The 23,190-nt window shown below is 40.8% G+C and overlaps 1 protein-coding gene across 23 annotated transcripts in view; it reads right to left on the minus strand.

Moving 5' to 3' along the window:
• Positions 1-23,190, minus strand: part of nav3 (neuron navigator 3) — a 534,705-nt gene that overhangs the window by 70,310 nt on the left and 441,205 nt on the right. For 21 of the 23 annotated variants that reach the window (XM_055006838.1, XM_055006839.1, XM_055006834.1 and 18 more), the window contains 3 exons: positions 18,115-18,223; positions 6,902-7,312; positions 4,313-4,432 (listed from right to left, as the gene is read on the minus strand). In XM_055006838.1, coding sequence (XP_054862813.1) covers positions 4,313-4,432; positions 6,902-7,312; positions 18,115-18,223 — 640 coding nt within the window. The remainder of the gene's footprint in view (positions 1-4,312; positions 4,433-6,901; positions 7,313-18,114; positions 18,224-23,190) is intronic. The other 2 variants (XM_055006835.1, XM_055006840.1) reach the window with 1 other exon arrangement.

The raw sequence follows: 23,190 nt of genomic DNA on the forward strand, positions 1-23,190 counted from the left end.
TTCTTCTGAGACATTTCTCATAATTTCGACAGTCATAAAAAGGCAAATATATCTTGGAAGATGCTGCAAAGAACTATTTCAGCACAACTGTACTGCCAAAGAAAGCAATGTGACCACAAGACAGCCAGGATGTCTCTTGTGGTTCAGAGTATTTTTTTCCTCCTAAATTAGAAAGTCTTTGACTCTGAAAATCTGTGCATGAGTGCATCAAGGTAATGTAAATTCTTAGAGTGATTAAGTGCGACATTTGATCATGACAACAGAAGAAATATTAACACCCACGGAATGCACTAAATGTTGCCAAATTAAGATATAACAGCCTGCATTTACTCAACTGCTGAAGTAGTCCTGGTAACTTCCAGTGGTGGTAAAATAAGTAACACATTTTTATTGGGGAAAAGGAGCCAAAATAAAGCAGCAACTAAACAGACAGGCAAGAAAGACATCTGATCACAACGCTGCCATTTACAGAGGCAAATGTGTGAATATGTTCACTTCCTACTCAGTCATAATCAAAACAGCTAAATATGAAAAACTGTTCTGTCATCAGGTCTGAAAAACTGTACAATCTAGGTTTGACATTTTAAGAATAAATCCCTTTCTTTTACTTGTCATTCCTAGAATGCCAGCATGCACATTTGAGGAGATGAAAAGTTCTTCAAATTCAGCGAACAGATTGTTGGAACTTGGGCCTTATCCGCTTCTCATTTCACTTCAAGCCAGGGGGTTGTGTGGAAAAGAAGACTCTGGGATAAAGAAGGAACCAGTCCTGGAAGGTAGATTCTGTCCTGTGGAGGTAAAGCCGGGCTGAGGTGTGAAGCCTGCTGAGCAATTGCTTCGGAAATGAATTTTTCCCCTGAGCTTTGTCGTATGTCAGTGGGAAATGACAGCTCAGCTTCTGACAATCACACATGTCACAGGAGGCTAGGGGAAGCTTTCTGTGTATTTTTTTTGTGTGTGTCTACATTTATATAGCTCTGTGAGGGAGAAAAAGAGGAAGGAAGGAAGGAAAACAGGGTTCCAGAGTTCAAATTCTGATCCTATCGGGAGTCTGTTGCCTGCAGGCATCTTAAGGGGAAGCAGGCATCAATATTTCCTCATCGCCCCTGAGGCCCAAAATGCTAACACAGACTTTAACTGTGAAACTGCAGAACATTTTTTTGGATTTCTGTCAAGGCAAGGTGAAAGACACTGTAGGCAAAATATTTAAATACAGAGATAAAACACACAGGGCGAAGCTGAGACTTGGCTAACAGAAGAGACAGTTCACAGGGTTCATATTTATTCTTATCCTGTCCATCCTTTTGCCTGAGTGTCAAGTCTGACAGGAAGATCAGTCTGAGACTGACAGGGGGCAGGTTTATCATCTATTCTGAAGCTCTGGTCAGGTCTAGCATGTTTTGACGCTCGGCTGATCACAATTACGATCGGATTCACCCCCGACTGATTGGCATGACTGACCATTGTGATGAACAAGCTTGTAAGACCGAGCATGTAACCCAGAAGCAGTAGGGTTGTTTGGGATGCCAAACGTGGGAAACACAAAGACACAGACTTATTAGAGAGCAAAATATCACATCTGCAAGTTGCACCTGTTTAAACAAGGAAAGCACTCAGAGAGCGCAGTACTCTGCCAAGGATGCTCATTCTTTGTATCATTTCTGACAGATGAAATCTTTCATTTAAAATGACCTTGCGTTGAGCACAAGCATGTGTTATGCATGTGTATGTTATGTACGGATAGCGAATCATGTGACCCAAATATGTAACAGGTGGCAAGAATTGAAGGGACTCAGAAACACCCCCACAATTTAATCAATTGTTCCTTGTATCAGTTCCAATGGATAAGTCCTGACAAGTCTGTTGTGGTCGATTTTTAGTAAAATCATAATCATATGATCGTCAGCAGGCAGCTGACGTAGTGTTCACTTGTTGCCATAGTTACAGTGACGCCGTGCCGCTATCTCACAATGATACAGAAATCCTGAACGACTCTGTGGATCCAGACTATAAGCTGCATCTCTGCCAAAATCTAATCACTTGGTCCTTGTGTCATTTCTGGCCTTCCATGAAAATTTCATCCAAATCCAGTCGTCCCTCTTTTAGTAATATTGCGAACAGACCGACAGACAGACATATTCACAGATTAACAGACAAACGTACACAGATTGTCACATAACTCCTTGGTGGAGTAATTAGTCTCATGGAACCTTGCACATTTAGCACATTTAGAATTGTGTTTAATTGGACCCTTAAACTCAGTCGTCTCCCAAGCAGCCAGTCATTTCTGTCATCATCACAACCTGAATACTGAACCAAAATAATGTGACATTATATCAGTTTGTTTTTTTTTTTATCTTGTGGCATGCTGTTGGATTACTTTCAAGTGTTGTTAACGGCTCTGCACTAATTTAAAGCATTATAACAAAAGCCAGCTAATTCTTGAGAGCCACATCTGGTTTTCAAGCCTCCCACTCCTCTAAACACTGCCACTCATTAAAATCTTGGCAGAAGTTGAAGTTGCGGCACTGGGAAATGTCACTGCATCAGTCGATTCCCAGCAGCCTCTCTGAAGGCCTGTCATCACAATCTCAGCCTGAGAGCCTTAAATCGATACCACGTCTGTCCTTTTCACCTCATTTAGTCTTTGATGTTCCTGCAGCGGAGTGGGGGGGTGGGGGGGCATGAAGTTATTTCCTCCTCTCTGATTGAGGCTTTCCTTTTGTTTTTGTTTTCATTTTTTTCATTGAAAAAAGGTATATCAGTGATGAGCAAACAGACATCAGTGCTGCAACAGAGATACTACATGTTTGCTCCATCATCTGTCACAGGCTGAAAACTCTTAACCTTTGTCACCTTTTCAGCACTCAGTCATTTCCTCTCTATTGTGCCTGCCTTTATAGCCTGTTACACTTGTATCTTCAACAATACAAGCCAATATTTTTCCTTATCTTCAATTCCTCCTAACTTTACAGTATGTGACAAGAAAAAATAAAATCGCACACTTGAAGACTAATATATGTTCTCTTCCTGATTTTCTGTGGAATGTCAATGATCTAAAGCTGCTTTTGGAAAGCTTATAAAATGCAATTAAGCCCAAAGGTATTTACTTTCACAGCCAAATTTCAATTCATAATGATTTTATTGTGCGACCAGTAGGTTTTTTCGAGCTGGTAAGAGATGGTAAAAAGAAATTTTAACTATACACTACTGTTCAAAAGTTTGAGGTCACCCAAAACTCATATTTTTATTCATGTGCTAACATAACTGCACAAGGGTTTTCTAATCATCAATTAGCCTTTCAACACCATTAGCTAACACAATGTAGCATTAGAACACAGGAGTGATGGTTGCTGGAAATGTTCCTCTGTACCCCTATGGAGATATTCCATTAAAAATCATCCATTTCCAGCTTAGAATAATCATTTACCACATTAACAATGTCTAGACTGTATTTCTGATTCATTTAATGTTACCTTCATTGAAAAAAAACTGCTGTATTTTCAAAAATAAGGACATTTCTAAGTGACCCCAAACTTTTGAATGGTGGTGTATATAGGTTTTTTTTTAAACATTATAACTAAAAATATTATGTCTTTAAATTAATCAAAATTGGTACAAATAACTTCATACTTCGATAGCAATGCAATCCTTTATGCAGAGTGGACCACTGTCACACTATATCTCTAGGTGCAAACTCACCACGTACACAAAACAGCAGTCCTGTAGTTCACAACAAAAACATGACACAAAGTTGTTTTGACACCATCAGTGTAACCACTGTAGCTTGTTTACACTGACTGCTAAGGTTCCATCCTCCTGTTTGATTTGAAGTTGTTCGCTGCTTCTCAGTGAATGCAGCAGATGAATGCTTTTGCGAAAAGTTACGTAAATTCAACTCAGCCGGGTCTAAGGAGATATGTCTGCAGCTTCTACTTGGGAAAGTTGATACGGTCTCAACGTTTCTCACCACGGTGCATCCCTTCTTGTCACACACACGCATCATTGGCTGCACAGCACAGTCCACTGGGTTTGCCCTTGCAAACATCCACCTGGCTGCAACTAAAATCGAATGCCAACTAGTAAAGCCGCTGAAGCTGAAACCGTCAACCTCACAGCAAAAATGCTGTGGAGAGAAACATCAGCTAAATGCCAACAATCAAAACTGGGATGTAGAAACTGTATGCAAATTTGGATATTTAACAATGTGCATTCATCTCTGTCCTTGGATGAATCTCAAAACTGTGAGCTCCACCTGGGTGCAGATGAATCAAACAGGCAACAGCAAAACAGTGACAGATTCCATCCTTACCTGTCGATGTCACCCTGCATCTCTTTACTTCCTCTCTGGGATATTTCCCGAGAAGAGGCCACGTCTGAGGCTCGGCCTGCGTTCCGTGCATACAGATGGAGACCACCGTCTGTTAGGTATCTGTGAGAGGAGAATTCATTAGAAGAAGTAGAGATCCGGTCTGAGGTGTTCAATATTCAACAGATTATTTTCACCAAACTTGACGGATATTGACTTGTTTGACTGATGGAAAGTCTGATTAATGAATACTGTCCACACTGTTTCTAGACATTTTGCAAGTTTGGAAAAAATGTTGAGGTGAGTTGGGGTGTCTGTTGATGTATGCTACTGTTCAAATGTTTGAGGTCACCCAGACAACTTCATGTTTTTCATGAAAACTCACACTTTTATTTATGTGCTAACACAATTGCACGAGGGTTTTCTAATCATCAATTAGTCTTTCAACACCATTAGCTAACACAATGTAGCATTAGAACACAGGAGTGATGGTTGCTGGAAATGTTCCTCTGTACCTCTATGGAGATATTCCATTAAAAATCAGCTGTTTCCAGCTAGAATAGTCATTTACCACATTACCAATGTCTTGACTGTATTTCTAATTAATTTAATGTGATCTTTGGTGAAAAAAATGCTTTTCTTTCAAAAATAAGGACATTTCTAAGTGACCCCAAACTTTTGAGCGCTAGTGTATGCAGCAGTGAGCAAGCGGTAAGATTTGAGGCTCCTGTCAGATAGTTATCAGACATGGCTGACAGGACATGGGGACCATTAGCGTTGAGTTAATTAAGCTAATAATTCAGCTAATCACCTTACCCTCCCAACGTGCTGTTGCATTTTCTGTTTGAACACATCTTCAGTCCTGCCGATGCTTTACTTCATCACTCTTCGCTTAACTTCCCCTCACAGTTCTCCCTTTTTTGAAAAGTGCATGGACAATAAGTGGGAGTGGGCGCTTGCATTACTATGTGTGTAGAATGTGAATTGCTTTTTCAATACATCTTCCACTTGCTCAAGGCATTTATCACTATTGAGTGAGTGAAGGTCAGACGCACCATTGTGTTGTGATGTTTTGTGAACGATACTGACTCATTTTTTCTCATTCTGGTAAACTGTCAGTATATTTAGTGCCCTCAAGGTTCATGTAAATGTATTGTTTGAATCTTCCCATTCAAGGCATGAAAAACCTATGACAGCCTTGGTGAATGTCAGCAGGCTATTTGTATTAATGTACGGAGAAAGATAGGTGAGGCCTTGGCGACTGAATGACTACACAGTTAATGATGAATTTCAAGGTGTTTTGGACTAAGCTCAGTACGTGTTGTAGCACAGAATTAAAATATGTGACTTGTCATGAAACAAATGTCATTGTAAGTGGTATTTTAGTTAGTATAAACGATGTGGGGGGCAATCTACTGTATATGACAGAGATAACTTCTGCTTTGGATGGCAAAGCATAGCAAAGCACAGCAGTAATAGGATTAATATACACGTTCATAGTGGCTTTATAAATCTCATCAACATAAGCGGGCTTTAAAATGTATAGTAAGCACTGTCTTCAGTGTAAAAAAAACGGCCAAGAGATAAATGTTTCATGAGGATTACATATGGAGACAGTTTACAAAGTAAGAGCGAGGTCAGGTCTTATCATGAAAGAATATCATAACCTCAACTAAACTAAACCCTCAAGTGTCAAACCTTTTAGGTTTTAGCTGATTAAAGTTAATCCAACCATGAATCTGAGTCACGTTGTGTACAGCTGCCAAAAAGTTGTACATTAGTCCAAATGACAGGTTCTGAGAATACAGTTTCCATAGCCATTTTCATACCAGTTGACAGGTCTGTCTAGTGTTTACTCCAAATTTCCACAAGAGACTGAATGAGCAGAGTATTGATACCAATGTCATGCCTAGATGGGAGATGTAAGGTCACATCTAGCAGCAAATTAACTTAGCTTAGCATAAAGATAGGAAACAGAAGGAGATAGATAGTCTGGCTCTGTCCAAAAGTGTCAAAATCCACCTACCAATAGGTCTAAAGTTTTAAAATAAAGTGACATTTTTATCTCATTTGACTTATCAATAAAAATGTGACATTTAAAAACTGTAAGATGTATTATTTGAGGGGCTATGTGCTGCACTATATTGCTTTGACTTCTATAATCTTGCCATTATGCTCAGGTTGCCTGGCAAACAGAAAAAGCGTTGAGCTTCCAAGCTTCTCTACTGTACCTTCAGACAGAGCCAGGCTAGCTGTTCTACCATTTTTCATTCTTTCTGCTCAGCAAAGCCAACTGGCTGTTGGCTACAACCACATAATTGCTGCACAGATATGAAAACGGTATTAATCTTTTAATTCGTTCTTGGCAAAACAGCAAATAAACACACATTATTTAACTATCCTTTTAAGGTCTGTTTACCTCAGTTAATATTAGGTAAGGGTTAGGAACACACTAAATGCTGATTTTCCATCTCTAAGTCAAATGCTTTACTTTATATATCTGTAATTTATGGTTAAAACATTATGCCTGAGCCTTTAAAGCAGGTGCTCAGAATTAGTCAGTGTCAGAGGAAGCTAACATGCTCATCCTACCCGCTGGTGATCACATCCATCCGGCTGTTCTTCCCTAGGATGTCCCCATCACTCATGTACCCTGCCACCTCCATCTGCTTCCCTCCTTCCAGCCCTCCTTCTCCCTTCTCTCCCTGCTCCGCCCCCTTAGCCCCTGCTGCTGCTGCTGCTCGCCTCAGGGTGGCGCTGTACACAAACCTGGAGGGGTCCGAGTGCCCACTGTAGCGCCCTGTGGTGGTGCCAGCGCCCGTTGTGCCTGCCCTGGGCGCAGCGTAGCCACTGGGCATTGAGGGGGCGTCGCCTGCCTGGAGTCGTGGGGTTTGTGATTGGCCCAGACGCCAGGCCATGGGTGAGGAGCGGGCTGCGAGGGCTGGTATACTCCGCCCATTGACCTCAGTGGTTACCGTGGTGTCAAAGGTGGTTTCTAGCGTACTGTGGAGACAAAAGGAGAGAAGAGGGAAATTTATTCTGACCATGAAAAGATACATTCTGAACTGTTTACTATCAGCATGGTATTTGTCAAAAATCTCACACTAACTCTTGTTAAGCATTCTGAGGTGCATAGAGGGTTTTGGGAAAAGTGCCCAGACCAAAACCACAAGTCTCAGACGCAATATTAAGTGCATCGCTGTGCAAAGGGCAAATCATTCAGGTGGAAAGATCCGTAATATTTTCAGTAGACAACTGTCTGCAGGTGATTCGAGTACCCATTACCCTCATGTCAAATGCTGCTTCTTCGAACATTGCCGTGTGTGTGTGTGTGTGTGTGTGTGTGTGTGTGTGTGTGTGTGTGTGTGTGTGTGTGTGTGTGTGTGTGTGTGTGTGTGTGTGTGTGTGTGTGCGTGCGTGCGTGTAGATGTGTGTGACCTTCCTAAAGTGCTGTTTCTTCCAGTGTGTTAACTTGAAGGGGGAGGAGAGGAAAAAGTGAAGGCTCCCATGAGAGCACATGTCAGACCATCACGGTACATCACAAAGAGACGGAAATGGAGAGAGGGAAACAGCAAAGTTTCCACACAACTATCAAGTGAGTTTCATATGAACTCATAAACTTTTATATAAACGTCACAGAAAATAAAATCCAAATCAGGTGCATCTAACCAAGTAAATTTTAAAGAAGAGTGAAAACATGAAACACCTTTGCCATCTCTATACATGCAATAATGACAATATAATGATAATCCATACAGCATCAAGGGTCAGGGAAGATAAACCTTTGACAGCATGAATGGTTTTAAGCAGTCTTAAAGTCTATCTCATGACTTATCTGTCATTATCACTGTCATTATTTGTTGCCCTTGAACATTAAAGTTCTACTGAGGAATATTTATGGACTTCTGTCATTCCCATTCATGTTTGCTGAATAGTTCTATCGCTACTAACAATGAAACTGCATCTTGACGAATGGAGAGCTTGTGTAGGAGAAGCAGTGTGATAATAAGTGAAATGTTAGCAAACAAAAGCAGCCAAGACGAGAAGTGATGCAGGGAGACAAAGAGGACTGAGTCACCCTCCTGACAATCCTCCTCCATGCAACTGCAGTCAGTTTTATCACCGATTCTGTAGAAGGATCTGAACAAGCTACAAAATGCAACATTTTACAGAATCTTTTTGCATATCGTCAATTAGTGTGACCAAACTGAAAAATCAGTTTGTCTGACAACAGCGTGACAGGAGTATAGAAGTACAACGGAGTCAGACAGCCCGTGAACACACAGATAAGATGACCACTTGCACAGCCCTGCAGCTTGATGTATCTGGACCCGGAGAGCCAGGCATGCTGCCAGTGCTACCTCGCTTGAGCTCTCTCTGCTGGGAAAAAGAGTGCACTGCATTCAAATAATGAGAGGAACAATAAACTTATTAGAAAACAAGACAGCTGCACTGATTGGTGTCTTTAAGGATAAGCTGCTAATGTGCATTCCAGTTTCAGACATCTCTGTGTGGACAAAATAACGGTGTAATATATATTGCTATGTGAACAATACATATAGTAAAAATGTAAACAGGATTAAAGCTTTTCCTGTGCTTGTTGGCATGGATGGAATAAACCGGGTATCATGTGTTTTTCAGGATAGGACATGTGGTTTATATGCTAATACTGTGATAATATTGTGAATCATATATTTGATGTGATGTAAACATTCTCATCATCTTCTAGCCCTCACATATAAATGAGAACTAGCAGGGATGATAGTTTTGTTTCACAAGTAGTGTGTTAATGTTTTATCGTTCAAGAATTGTGTTAAAAAAATATTAATATAGTAAGATAAAATAAAAGAAGATGCAGTTTAAGAGGAGGGCAGCAGCTGGAAATGTGGCATGAGACACCTATTTGGATGCCTGCTTCTCCACACTGGCCTTCATTAGGTGACAAAATCAATGACATCTTAAAGCAGTGTCACACACACACAGCGGCGAGAGAGGTGTGAGAATGGCCTTGTGTGTGTGTGAGAGGACAGAACTCTGTGCCCCTGTGATGCCAAGTGCCAGCATGAGAAGGGCAGCAATGCCAGCCATACTCACAGCACATCTCTATCAACACCTCCAGACACACACACACACACACACACGCACACGCACACACACGCACACGCACGCACAGTCCAGTGACACACCCAATGCTATGTTACAGTATGTAGCTAAATAAAAAATAATCCTTATCTGACAAGCGATCGCAGCCAAATATGGAAATACAGAAATCAATTTGCGGCGGTATAGAAATCAAAATCATTTAACCATTCATACACAATGTAGCCTGCTAAATCAGCTTATCTTTATCTTCAGGCAGCAGAGGAGGGGGGAAAAAACGGAGAAAGACAGATAAACTGGAGGAGACTGTGTGTGGAGGTGTTGAGATCAATAAGCGTGGAAAGCAGGGATATGCCTGAGCAGCAAGTACAGCAAAAGTGCTGAGATATGCTACACATCTAACCTACCACACACGAATGCACATATTTAATAATAAAAAACTTACAATAATACGATGCAATAAATTACCAGAATCCCTGGCAGTCTATAATGATCACAAATACTTGTAAATGTTGCTGTCTCTCCAAATTAAGACCACATTTCCCATAAACCCTAAGAATATTTGCTTTACCACATGACTGGGTATAAAAGCAGGACTACAACCAAAATAAATCCTGATGGAGACTATTTTGTGCTTAGCCAAGAGCTCAGCGGGAGAAGAATCCATGTTGACAGCAGGGAGCTGCTTATTGTTGAACAGCAGAAGATATAAATACACCGGAACTTTCTCTGGCTGCTAATATCGAGCTTTGAGTTTCATGTAGTTCTCAGGTAGGTTAAGTAATGGATCGGGGTAAAAATGTATTTGATCTAATAGCACTTCAAAGACACTGTGCAAGTGTCATGTACTATATTAGTCACAGTAGTTTTTCATAATCGCAGCTTTAAACTATTGACGCTCCAGTCACCATCATCCCTCGGAGGTATTTGGTATGAACTTAAGTGCACTCCTCACCGTAGACTGAGATTTGAAGCATGAGTAATGCTTTGGCAGTGTTGGAATTCACTCCTTAGTCCACTTATTCACTACTCCCTATATTACAGACTCTCACTGCTTCAGGCACTTACAAATCATCATCATTTTGTATTATTACTGACAGGTGTAGTGCTGAATGGGTGTATTTTCGTTTCTATAAAATGTGACACATTGCACTGTTGGACTCTTAGGAGAAATAACATAAAAGCCCCATTCAGACGTTTCTGTTAATCTGACGGCTTCACATCTAAATGAGCACTCTGGTCAGTTTTCGCTAAAAGTTATGAGGGCAATCTTGCTAGGTTGGACCTAGTAGCATTTCTGTATTACTTTCAGCATGGCACAAACGATCATATTAACAGATGGGCGTGCACAAACGATGTAATTGGAGTTGTGTGAAGCGATTGGGAAACACCCTTTCCCATTTCAGCACTATTATTTTACCCAAAAACATCACAGAATTCACAAATCACATTTTACAAACTCACCAATGATATAATACAATCTGGGTTTGGACAAAACATTAACAGAAGTTGAAGTTTAGTTTGTTGCTTCGAGCTGTTTGTAGGAGTTTTACCTCTGAGTTTATTAAATACCTGCAGCATCAAAAAGCACCAGGATCCATATTAGCGTCGAGTAATGAGTAATTATAGGTCATTAATAAAGTTACTGCTGTTGCTCTATGTGCCCAAATGCACAGGACTCTCGCTTTTGAAGGAACAGCAGATTTATGTGACGATCAGCGTTGGTTTGTCTGTCTGTCTGTCTGTTACCAATATTACTCAAAAATGGACAAATGGATTTGGATGAAATTTTCAGGGAAGGTCAGAAATGACACAAGGACCAAATAATTAGATTTTGGCAGTGATGCAGCTTATAGTCGGGATCCGTGGATTTGTTCAAGATGTCTGAATCACTGCGAGATAGCGGCACGGCAACAAGTGAATGCAACGTCAACTGCCTGCTGACGATCACATGATTATGATTCTACTGCAAATCCACCACTGCAGACTTTTCAGGACTAGTCTGTCAGAAATCCTACAAGGAATTGATTAAATTGTGGCGGTGTTTCTGAGTCCTATCAATTCCCATCGCCCTCTACATTTAGGTCACACAATTCGATATCCACACATAGTGGAAACATGTCTAACACACGCCTGTGCTCAGTGCAAAGTCATTGTCTTTGTGGGTACATCTATATTAAATGACCACATTCTATAGTGCCGTGATTTCTGCCACAAATTTTTATAAGATTTCATCCATTGGAAATGATACGACTGAGCAGCCTACTGCACTCTCTGAGTGCTCTTCTTGTTATAATTTTTAAATGTTATAAATTATACCCAACATGGAGACAGAACCAATCAAAATCGATCTAAAACTATGTGCTTTTATTCAGCTCAGGCAGGTGAGCTGTCACACAGAATCAGTTCATCAGCTGCAGGTAAATCATTTGTTGCACAGCAGTTGTCCTCAGGTTGAATCCTGAACTCCATTACAACGGTCGGATAAAAAAGGTCAAAATACATACTACTGTTCAAAAGTTTGGGGTCAATCAGACAATTTCATGTTTTCCATGAAAACTCACACTTTTATCCAGGTACTAACATAACTGCACAAGGGTTTTCTAATCATCAATGAGCCTTTCAACATCATTAGCTAACACAATGTAGCATTAGAACACAGGAGTGATGGTTGCTGGAAATGTTCCTCTGTACCCCTATGGAGATATTCCATTAAAAATCAGCTGTTTCCAGCTAGAATAGTCATTTACCACATTAACAATGTCTAGACTGGATTTATCATTCATTAAACCCCAAACTTTTGAACGGTAGTGTGTACAACTATCTGCTGTACTATATTAATCATCTGATATTAGGAAGTGATGATATTAGTTGTGTTTTTTTTTTATAGAATTTGTGAGGCTTTATTATTTTTATTATGAAAAATCCAGTTTTTCTTTAATGGGGATCGTTACATGTTTTCTGCAGGTAATTATTTTCTAAAGGAAAATTTCAGTTATCAGTCATCTGTCTGTAAAAAACTGAAGTGACACTGGGATTTAGTAATTGTTGTGCAGTAAATAAAAACAATGCAATAAAAATATCATAATAAAAAATCACTAAGATTGTGATTTTTTTAATAAGAAATTTTGAAATACTGCACTTAAATGTCAAATTTGTACACAGCGAATGCCAATAATTCATGTTTGGTAGGCCATACAGCTAACCTACAGACAGCTGCCTTGCTAAGGTGCTCTCTAGCTTTTAAAGGCAAAAAATATGGACATTTGCTCTAACATTGTCCTGTTTTGTGTGAGTCTATCTCCTGTATGGTATGTATGTGTGTTTGTAGCAGAGAGAGACTGGCATCAGTGCTGGCAGATGTTAAATCCTACTAGGTGGACAGCAGTTCAGAGCTGTTGGTTCCTGCCATCACTGTGCAGATCTTCAATCTAGACCCTGAGAAAGCTCTCCGCCCCACTGCAAACACAACTACATTTCACACACACACTCCAGTCACAACCGCTAAAGTCACTTTCCTCTTCCATCACAGACTGAAAAGTCATCTTCTCAAAAAGAAGCTTGAATTACTTTCATCCAGCTGAATCCTGTCACTTCTCCTCGCAGTTTACTCTCCCAAGAGCATTGTCAGGGCTTGAAAAGTATCTTTGGCTCTGACCCATCATTACTGTTAGGCACATGTAATTTTGCTCGTTTAGGATTTACTTTCACTGTAGGGCTGCAATCACTGCAGATGGTTTGGTATTAAAGCGTCAGCTCATGCACACGCTCGCTTCTGAATCCCACACATACACTCAAATTGGACCAACCGCTATCTCCTCAATTCCAAAGCAATGAATAATTTAGCCTGCCCCGCTCTCTCTGTTTTCCAAGTGTAAACAGAAAATAAACAAGCCCAACCTGGTCGAGCTATTATGTTCAAAAATGTCACGTGGCAGCGTTGCAGAATCTCCATGGGGATACAGAAGGATCCCTCAGGTCCGAACAGACGGTGAGACATGAGAAAGGGGAGACGTCCTTTTTGTGTTTACTGTGCTGGGCTCGTCTTCGAAGATCACGCCACTTCGTCACACGTGGAGCTGTTTATTTTCACTTCAAATGTCAATCAATACCATTTTTCATTGTCTAGATAGAAAAAAACAACAGCGCTGAGAAATTAAATGTGTTTTTTGATCAATACAAATTGTCTGCGGAGGCCTTGACACATCTGGATCTTTGAACAATGTCGCGGATGTGAATCGAGCTGCCATGATGGCAGCAGCCTCAAAGAAGGAAGGTCACTTGAATGAGAAAAGGAGATTGTTTCAGGGCCAGAGAAACTGTAGCTTAACCACACGCAATAACTGAAGACAAGCTCTGTTGAGTGGGTCAATAATTTTAGGTAACATTAGCTGCCATCAGCTTCCTGGCCAGCTGCACCTCAGTTGTAATATGAAATGAAAACTCTCTAAGAAGCACAAAAATGTAGCAGCATGGCCCAGTACATAATGATACAAAGCTTATAGTGGAAAAAGCTGATAATAGTGAGTTACATAAACAAATTAGTAATGGATTTGTAGATGCTGTGTATCTAAAGGGATTTTCAGACAGGTCTAAAAATGTTAGTTCCACAAGGGCTGCCATTTTAAGCCAAGCCACAATAATTTTTTCTGACAACGCTGCCCTGCCCACACAGAAAGGTTAACTGTAGCTTAGTTTAATTACAATATTTGGAGCTTGATGTTTCCTCTCTGGGATTGTTGCATGATGAATAGCTGAATGTTTTATCATAATATAGCACTGCCACAAGACTGATGGGTTAAATATCAGTATTTATATATTCCATGTTTGAAGGCATCAAATTTATACAGTGGCGATGTCATACACATTTGATGAGCAAACTGCATTCAAATGTAAAAGAACCCTCACTTCACTGAGAACTGACACAAAATTCTGCTCCAGATCTGATAGGAACCATTTTCCAAATTTTAATTTTCTTTGTAGGCAACAGCTGAAGTAATTCTGCTCCATCACTTCCTGTCATTTTGTGTCAGTTACTGACAAAGAGCGTAAAGATCTCATCAAATCCTTTTAAATAGGGAAATAATAAACAGAAACACTGCTGTTATCTAAAGCTTAACGATATAACCCACTAAACACTTTTTCTTGATAAATCTAATCCTGCATACGATGAAATTTGAAAACGAGAGTCAGATTGTTATCTTGGGAGTAACGCTTTAATGAATGTGGCTGCATACAGACAGCCCTGTCTGACAAATATTATGCTCCTATACAACTAAACTAAATTCTTCTTTATGCTTTGAAAGAAAGGTTTAACTGGTCAGCAACAGGACTTTCACTAAGGACTTTCAACCCATTTGGGACCATTTTCTTAGACTTCAGTTTAATTTTCACTTACTGTTTAAAAAAACAGCTCAGTTTTTTAGATGTAGTTACGCTTTAAGAAAGATGCAAAGAGGTACTGGTTGTAATTTTGGAGAAATATATCTATAATATAGATAGTCAAATTTTACCATTCCTCTCACTCTCACTGCTGTTTTTCTCCTAATCTCGCTTTTTATTACTCCATCAAGGAGGCGGAGCCTCGGCAAAAATTCACGTCACGCGATTCAGTATCCCCACATAATGTACACATGCATAACACCCACCTGCCCTCAGTGCAAGGTCATTTTGTTTGTGGGTACATCTATATTAAATGGCCACATTCTACGGTGCTGTGATTTCTGCCACGACTTTTGTCAAGATTTCATCCATCCGAAATGATACAACGACTGAGCAGCCTTGACGGAGTACTGTGCCCTCTGAGTGCTTTTCTTGTTTCTCCCTGTCTAGTGAACATGCACGAGGCACGCTGGCTTTACCTTTAAGGTCATTTTCCAGTTTTATGTTTTGGTGGCTAACATTAGCTGTTTGGTCATGCTGTCTGCATGGTTGGGGTACAAACAGGCATAAAGGGAGAATCCCAAAGAGGAAGCAGAGAAGGACAGAGTGATGAATATGACAGTCATGTCTACTCGAGCGTAACAGTGATTAATTACCTAAGGTGCCTCAAAGCTTCATGGTGATTACAACCATTTCTTATCCTGGAGAGAGATTAAGATGGCCTGGCCAGGGTTTTGTCAGGAACAGAACTGCCATGCATACACTAAGACTCCCCTTACATTCAGAATATAAACACGTCCAACCCAAGCACACACTGTCCATTTTACCATGAAATCTAAAAACTGTGCAGTGGCCCAGACACTGTTTCACTGGAGCTGATTCCATCTTCGATCAGTGCTTACAGCTTTCCACTGCTCCCACTCACTCTCACACACACACACACACACACACACACACACACACACACACACACACACACACACACCATATATAACATGGAGGTATGATTCCACGTACTTCATGTTGGCTGTCCTTGTGCATCTGATGAATGTGAATGAGACTTGCGTCCTTAGACCAATCAAACCCCTCACACCCCAGCCCTGTGGGTCTCACTGGATTAAATGTGGTGGTAAGACAATGGTGCTGTATTGATCGTGCCTGGCTGAGACTCCTCTGAGGAATAAATAAGTAGAAAACAAACACACACATGCACACACACGGACTGCCATCTGTCATGGCTGTCGGCAGCCTGGCCACCATCTCCCTCTGTAAATGGGGCAAAACACACAAAATAATAGACTGAGGGAGAAGGAGAGAGGCGAGCAGGGAACCATCGCCCAGGGAGCAGACATAAACCAGTGGTTATCATTTTGTTTTTGCCTGAGCCGCAGCCTTTTCACTCTGTTCTTACATTCCTCATGTTGCCCGTGGTTCACAGATGGGACAGTCTTTTAAGGTGGTGGTTGTCCATCAAACCCTGAATGTCATTACATGTGTGCCAGCTGGTGAGGAAGGTGACGCTTGCTTTTAATTAAATCCAGGAAACGTGGAGGAGAAGATGGTATGGTAATAGAGGGAACATCACTAATAGTTGGAGACATATCTCCCTGTTGGATCAGCGTGATAAACTGCGCAGAGTGAGTCACAGATATCAAAATCAGAACTGCCTTTATTTGCCAAGGATAATTGATGCACAAGGAAACTGACTTAGATAAGAGGAGCTGAGATATTAAGCTGTGACCACAAAGGAAACAATTTTTTCCTGCTTTTGGGTTATTTTCAGTAGTCGTGACAATTGTGGGTCTACTGAAAAGTGTGTGGCTTTGTTTTGTCCATGTCTCAGACGTGAAACACATCTGAACAGTGTGAAAACAGCCAGAGAAAGATGCTGTTGCTCTTAGGTAGGAAGAATCAAACCCACGACTATGCAACTCCCCTCACCTCTGTGAGGTGTTATGTCATTTTTCAGCTCCAGTTTGTATTTTACTGCTTGCAATTTTATTCTCTCTCAGTTTCAGCACTGTGCAGCAGATATTTCTGCTAGGTGATAGTCTCACTTACTGGGTATAAGCCTGCCATTTCTGCCATGTATTTAATGCACCTTTTATCTCCCTTTCTGCTATCTGCATGTCACCATTGTCAAAATTCTTCTTATTCCACCTATAGCAGAATGATTATGAGGTGCAGCCAAGCCATTTGTCAACGCTGATGGAGATAGGGGTAGCTATGCGAGACCAGACATGTGGTAATGCATCAGTGATGTTTCTAGATGCACCATACTCTGCCTGCTCAGTACCAAACATCAGCCCGGAAAACCTAGCTATGAGCTGGTTAATACAGAGCAGCATTTATCAGCTAAAGGAAATACATCTCCCTCTGGAGTTCTAATGAATATTGATATTATTAAATTATAATCCATCAGTAAAATTAAAAGTAGAGAGATCTTGAACACCTACATTTATTATGCTGCCTCCACTGGGCTAAAAAGTAAATGTCGGTTTAAGAGCTCAGCTGGATAAAGAGATTGTTTTTGGATTTTTCTCTTTCCTGCTTTTTTGTGCATGTAAAAAGGTCTGCAAGCCTAAAAAGCACAAAATCCACACCGAAGGGAATTATTACCTCTCACCAGACAAACAGACGAACACTACATACATGGCTGGTGAAAGCTTAACTAATTTACTCATAATGTGACTCAAACAGTCCAAATACATTGATCCAACCTTTCTATTTTTCCTCAGACAAACAGGAAGCTGTAAATGGAAGTGTATCATAAGTCTCTTTAAACGGTACTGTGCTGTAATGGCCAAAGGTGTGGGTGTCTTAAAATAAAAACTGGCAGCCAAGTTGGTTGTCTCTGCCTTTGATTCAGTTCTAAAACAATGTCTGATTGAAACTGCACTGCATGATGCTTGCAGAAAGCCAAGCTGGGGGTCAAATCTTTGAAGCTAACTGGGCAAATACTGCGAAAGTGGTCAGATACAAAACAGAGCAACAATGATCTAATTCCAGTAAGTGCAATAGAAATAATCAAGTTGAACCACCTGAGAAGCAGATTGGAGCAGTTTCTACATTTGGCCGCCAGACAAAAAAAAAATAAAAAATCCAACGTGGAAGCAGATTACAACAGACTGACTAATAACCAGAAATAATCATGCTGTTGAAACTCCAAAATTAGAATCAATCTCTTGTCGTGTCTTTTGCCATATGTCCATGGTCCAACTAAAATTCCAACCGATTATTTCCTGCATTTTCTTCGCTTGGCCAAAAAGCAAAGTAATTTACCCTTACCAATAAGAAAAGGGCTGTACCATGTGCAAAATTACCTGTGGCTGATCTGTGTCCCCCGTAGACTGGACATGGTTTCTTCCAGGTTCTGCCGCAGGTCAGCGATGTTCTTCACTGTCCTCATACGTCTTGTCTCAGGGTCCTCTCCTGCAGACACACATTTTAGGTGATTTACTGAGATGCTTGGACCTGCATACACACTCTTAACAGCACACACCACCACAAAACATAAGAAGTGATGAAGACATCTGACATGTAGTATTTCACTGGATCCCACTGAAAGTCTCAGCAGGAGAAACAGAACGATGACTGATCACGGTGACAGCCAGCATGGGTGAACACCCCCAACCCCCGCTGGACAATTTGGAGTCTATACAATAAGTCAGCCTGTCAGCCTGCACCACATGCACTTCTTTTCCTTTAAAAAGTGGATACATTATGTTACACAGTATTGACATTTTCCCTTCAGGCTGATGCAGAAATGCCATGCTATGACACCATGCTATCTGTCAGTTGGCTTGGGACAGAGTTGTGCCTGCAAAAGCAAACTGTGTCAGATTCTCTGTGTCTTTCTATCAGGCATGTTGGAAAATGCTGCCAACTTTCTACCTCAGCCTGCAGACAGCAAAGAAAGCACTTCACAAGGTTTAAGTTCTTCTCAGTGCCTGCTTTAAAGATGAAGCTCCTGCTTCACTCAAGCATTAGGCCTATTCTTTAGCAGTGCTGCTGATCAGCAGAGAGTGGGCAACATTTCACATCTGCAAGCAGTGGGTACACACCAAAGTATCTGCTTGTCTGCTCCAATTAAGACTCTCTGTAAGCTTGTCAAGCTAGCCTATATCTGTGGGCGGGTACCACAGAATGGGTAATTAACAAGTGGCATGAGACGCAGAATGAATGGCGGTCACACTGCTTTCTAGTTTTTAGGTGCTTTCAGAGGAAAACTGTCTCAGCGGTAGATATGAGTGAGCCGACCGGTATCTACAATGCAGTGTGATGGGAAGTTGTGTGCAAGAAGCAGTGCTCTCTGTGCTGATTTCGGTGTTCTGAGCAGACATATTGACAGCAAGCTGCTGTGATTATAGTGACTGGGCCAAATGAGAGAAGATGGGTGCTGCAGTAGGTTGGAGGTTTGAAAAGGCCTCCAGCGACTCCCGTGGTGCAGCTCAGTGCCAGGGGCAGAAAAGGATTTGACATGTTTATATACTGCAATTTGAAGCACAGCTGCATTGAAAACAAGCAGATATGCTAAGCCAGTTTCCCTGGGAAGCCATAGATATATAAAAATCAATTTCAGAGTTGACCTCAAGGCATTTGGATGAATTTTCTAGCAGTAATGCTGCGTACATGTCATTTGAAAAGCATCCTGCAGTTTGCAGGATGGAGCTCTGTCTTTTTTCAGATCCAGTCTTTTTGCCCTCATACTGGAAAAAAATGATTGGATTTGAACAGACTACCACAACACTGCCAGGATGTAGCCGATCTTGCAAACTGACACCAGTCGTCTTGTTTTAGTGTATGCTCTGTGACAATGCTCAGTGTTACAGCCCCCTGGTTTAACAGGTACAATACATTTGGAGAAAATTGTCTTGGTGATGGTGACACCAGATTTATTCAGTCTCCTTTTTAAAAGGGAATCACTTCTTCTAGGTTATTCCATCCTTACATCTGTCCGTATTATCAGTATTGCAGTTGCCTATACAATATATAATGTGGGTCAACATATAATTGTGGGATTTTTAGTAACATAGCTGACAGGTATCATAGTTAACACTTTTGCTGTTTTCAGGTCTAAAATCAACATGGCTGCCTATAACCAAACATCACATGGCATTTTAATTGAAAAATTCTTCTTAATATTATAGATACAATCAAGTAAAATTGGAATTGAAAATGATTTATAAAGATATGCAATGTTGAAATGCGATAAATCTACACTTGACTCACACACTACTTTATATTAAATAACTCAAAAAGCCTTGGAGTCTTTCCAGTCTTTTCTTCAGGAGGAAATGACATCATGTGGAGCAGGTCATGTGATCTGGAATTAACACATTTCTTTGAGAAGTGTTTTTGTAATGGGTAGCTTAGTTGAAAGTGAGTCCTCTGACACAGATACAATTTGTTATTTTCCATTTAAATTTGATTTATTGCCAAAAAAGAAATATCTGTCATGATTATCTCAACTCCATAAAAAGAACACAATCAAAACAATTTTTGAATAAGTTCATTTTATTATTGTTTAGCTAATTAGAAAATGGTTGTTATCAAATTTGGATGGTTATTTCATTGACATTTTAGTGATATCCAGTCATTTTTTTATTAATAAGTGATTGTTTAATTAATAAATAATTATGGAATTTGTAAAGACATGATCATAATGAACATAAAAAACACCAGTCTTTCTACTTTTAATAAATATGTATGCAAGATATATCCCAGGAACTTCAAAAGTCCCTCAATTATATACTGACCCATATACACTCTTTGTGTTATGTTGTTTATCATGCTGTGATTGTCATAGCTGACACAACTGTTGAGGCCATGTCTCCCTTGCAGAGACCTTGTTAAAAAAAGGTTAAATCAATGAGTCCCAAAAGCTCACAGCACAGACACCAATGAACCTAATTTCCATTCACTACAGAGATCTGTTTTTAAAAGGCTTTAACATGGCAAACCAAGAAAAGCTGGAACTATCTAGCTAGAAACTATTGCAATAAGGATGAGATTCAAAGGTTTAACTCTGCCACCAATCACTGACATTATTAGAGGTTAACAGTGTCTAAGTCATGCTGACTTTCAGAAGAGTCTACACCACAATGTCCGTGTTCAAAGTTTTTTCAAAACTAAGTCAAGACTTGACCTCAATTATGCTACGCTGTGCAGTACAATGACCCGACAGAGTAAAGAGCAGTGTGGTATAATTGAGGTCATGTTTTGTCTTTGCAGAGCACACAGACTAAAGGTTATGAAAGGTTGCTGTGGTTCTTAACCTCTGACCCCATTTCTAATGTTCACTCTGTGGCTGCTAATTAAAAATCCAGTATCAATATATTATCTTGCACAATGACTCACTAGAAAACAAGAAATATCAGTGATCAAATATACTCCCAATGCATGATGGCTTCTGTGAGCTGAATTCATTCATGCCAGGATGAAACACAAAAATGCTCAACTGAAGAGAACGGCACACCAAGGTGCAGCTTCTTAAAGAAATGATGTCATAATCCTAATGAAAGATGGATAACCGGTCCCACAAACTCAAAGCACTACTACTATGTGAGTTTGTCTTTTCCTGTAATTCTTCCTTTCCTCATGTCCTCCCTGCTACCATCCCTCCTCCTGCTCTCACCAGGGCCCCTTCGAGAAAGATCCAATTACAATCCCATTATGAAGAGACATGAGGAGATCTGGCCCCGGAGTCTCTGTCATGAACGGACACTTCATGCAGCATTGAGAAGCAGCCCAAGGTGTGTGTGTGCATTTACGTTTATCTTGTGAGAGCAATCTGCGGTATGGGAGCAGAGGTCTCACCTGAACATTAGGTGAGTTGAATCTTATGCTACTGCATCCCGTAGGCAAACTGAAAAATTACACACGTCGGAGGCTTTCTGCATTAGGAAACTAATATTCCTTCCAAAACATAATAACTGCAAGCAATTTATCAGCTCAGCGCTCTTTGGTGGATGAGGAGGAGCAGCAGACATGTGTAGTTAAATCCCTTGCACCTAATGACCTAATGTGGTAGCTGCTTGTGCACATTTGTAGCTGCAGTTTCCACTTCAGCATTCAACGGTACAGAGCGGTGAGAAGCCGCGAAGCATTCATTTAGATTCAAGCTGATGTCCAAATCTTGGCCTGGTGAGGAGGGGAAACGGCCAAACTGAGACCAAACCAGTGTGTGTGTGTGTGTGTGTGTGTGTGTGTGTGTGTGTGTGTGTGTGTGTGTGTGTGTGTGTGTGTGTGTGAGGGGATGGAGTTGAAAAGGGCAGGAGGGAAGTAACACACATAGATTCACACACTTATATGCAGCCTCATGGGGTTGCTGAACAAATGCTGGTTGAAATAGAGTTGACACAACATAATGCAAATGGCTGCTGTTTAGATCTGACGCATTTCTAGGCACACTCCAGCACAAACACACACGCACACACACACACACCCACACACATACTCTACTGTACCAGTCTGTGCTTACATGCCAGTTCACATTCTCTCCCCCTCTCTTTCAACAATGCATGCTAGCTGCCCCTCGCTCCAGCTGAATACTATTAGGGAACCATCCTGGGCATTGAATTATAATACACACAAATGCATGCACGCCAACCCACACACACTCAGGGAAAGACATAACTGTATGCTACTTACACCCTGCTTGCTGCCGTTTGTTTCCTAAATAAAGCTGGGCTGTCACTGACACCTCTCACACACACATGGACACACACATAGATGTATCCACATGCAATTTTATGGCCCTGTTGCTGAACGTGCGCACTAGCAGGCGTAGCAGCACATTGCGAGCTTGTTAATATGTATCATCGACAACTGTTCCTCGAGGCTAAACGTGCAAACTGCCACAACGGCAGCAGGATACTCTGAAAGACAAGTTGGACAGGGCCAAAGAGTTGATGACATATCAAGTTTGTGGACAGATGTTGGTCGTATAAATGCATGCATAAATAGATGGAGCCATGAAAAAAGAAAAAAAAGCCCACCTGTTTGAACACACATCCCGTAGATAAGCCTGCACAGGCAAACACGGGATGAGAGGTGTAATAATGAGCTATCGATCACATAGGCTGTGTGATTCACAGGCTGCGCGAGGGAGGTGCAAGTAATAAAAACTGTGCTTTTTCACTGGAGAAGGTGTTGCTTTTCCATTATCTGTATCTCAAGGTATTTCTGTTTAATGCTGCATCATGCCTGCACCTGCTCAAAGGAAATCAGCAAAAAGGTGCTCCTTCCTAAAGCTCACCCTGCTGCGCTATGCACTTTACTTTATCTGTACAGTCACAATAATTGTCTCTGCTGTCACAACTGCATAAGAAATGGTCCTTCTTATCAGCCGCACCCCCCTCTCACAGTCTTTTTTCCTCTTACATCAAAGCCTGGTT

This window comes from Amphiprion ocellaris, chromosome 21 (genome assembly GCF_022539595.1).
Source record: "Amphiprion ocellaris isolate individual 3 ecotype Okinawa chromosome 21, ASM2253959v1, whole genome shotgun sequence".
Taxonomy (NCBI): Eukaryota; Metazoa; Chordata; class Actinopteri; family Pomacentridae; genus Amphiprion; species Amphiprion ocellaris.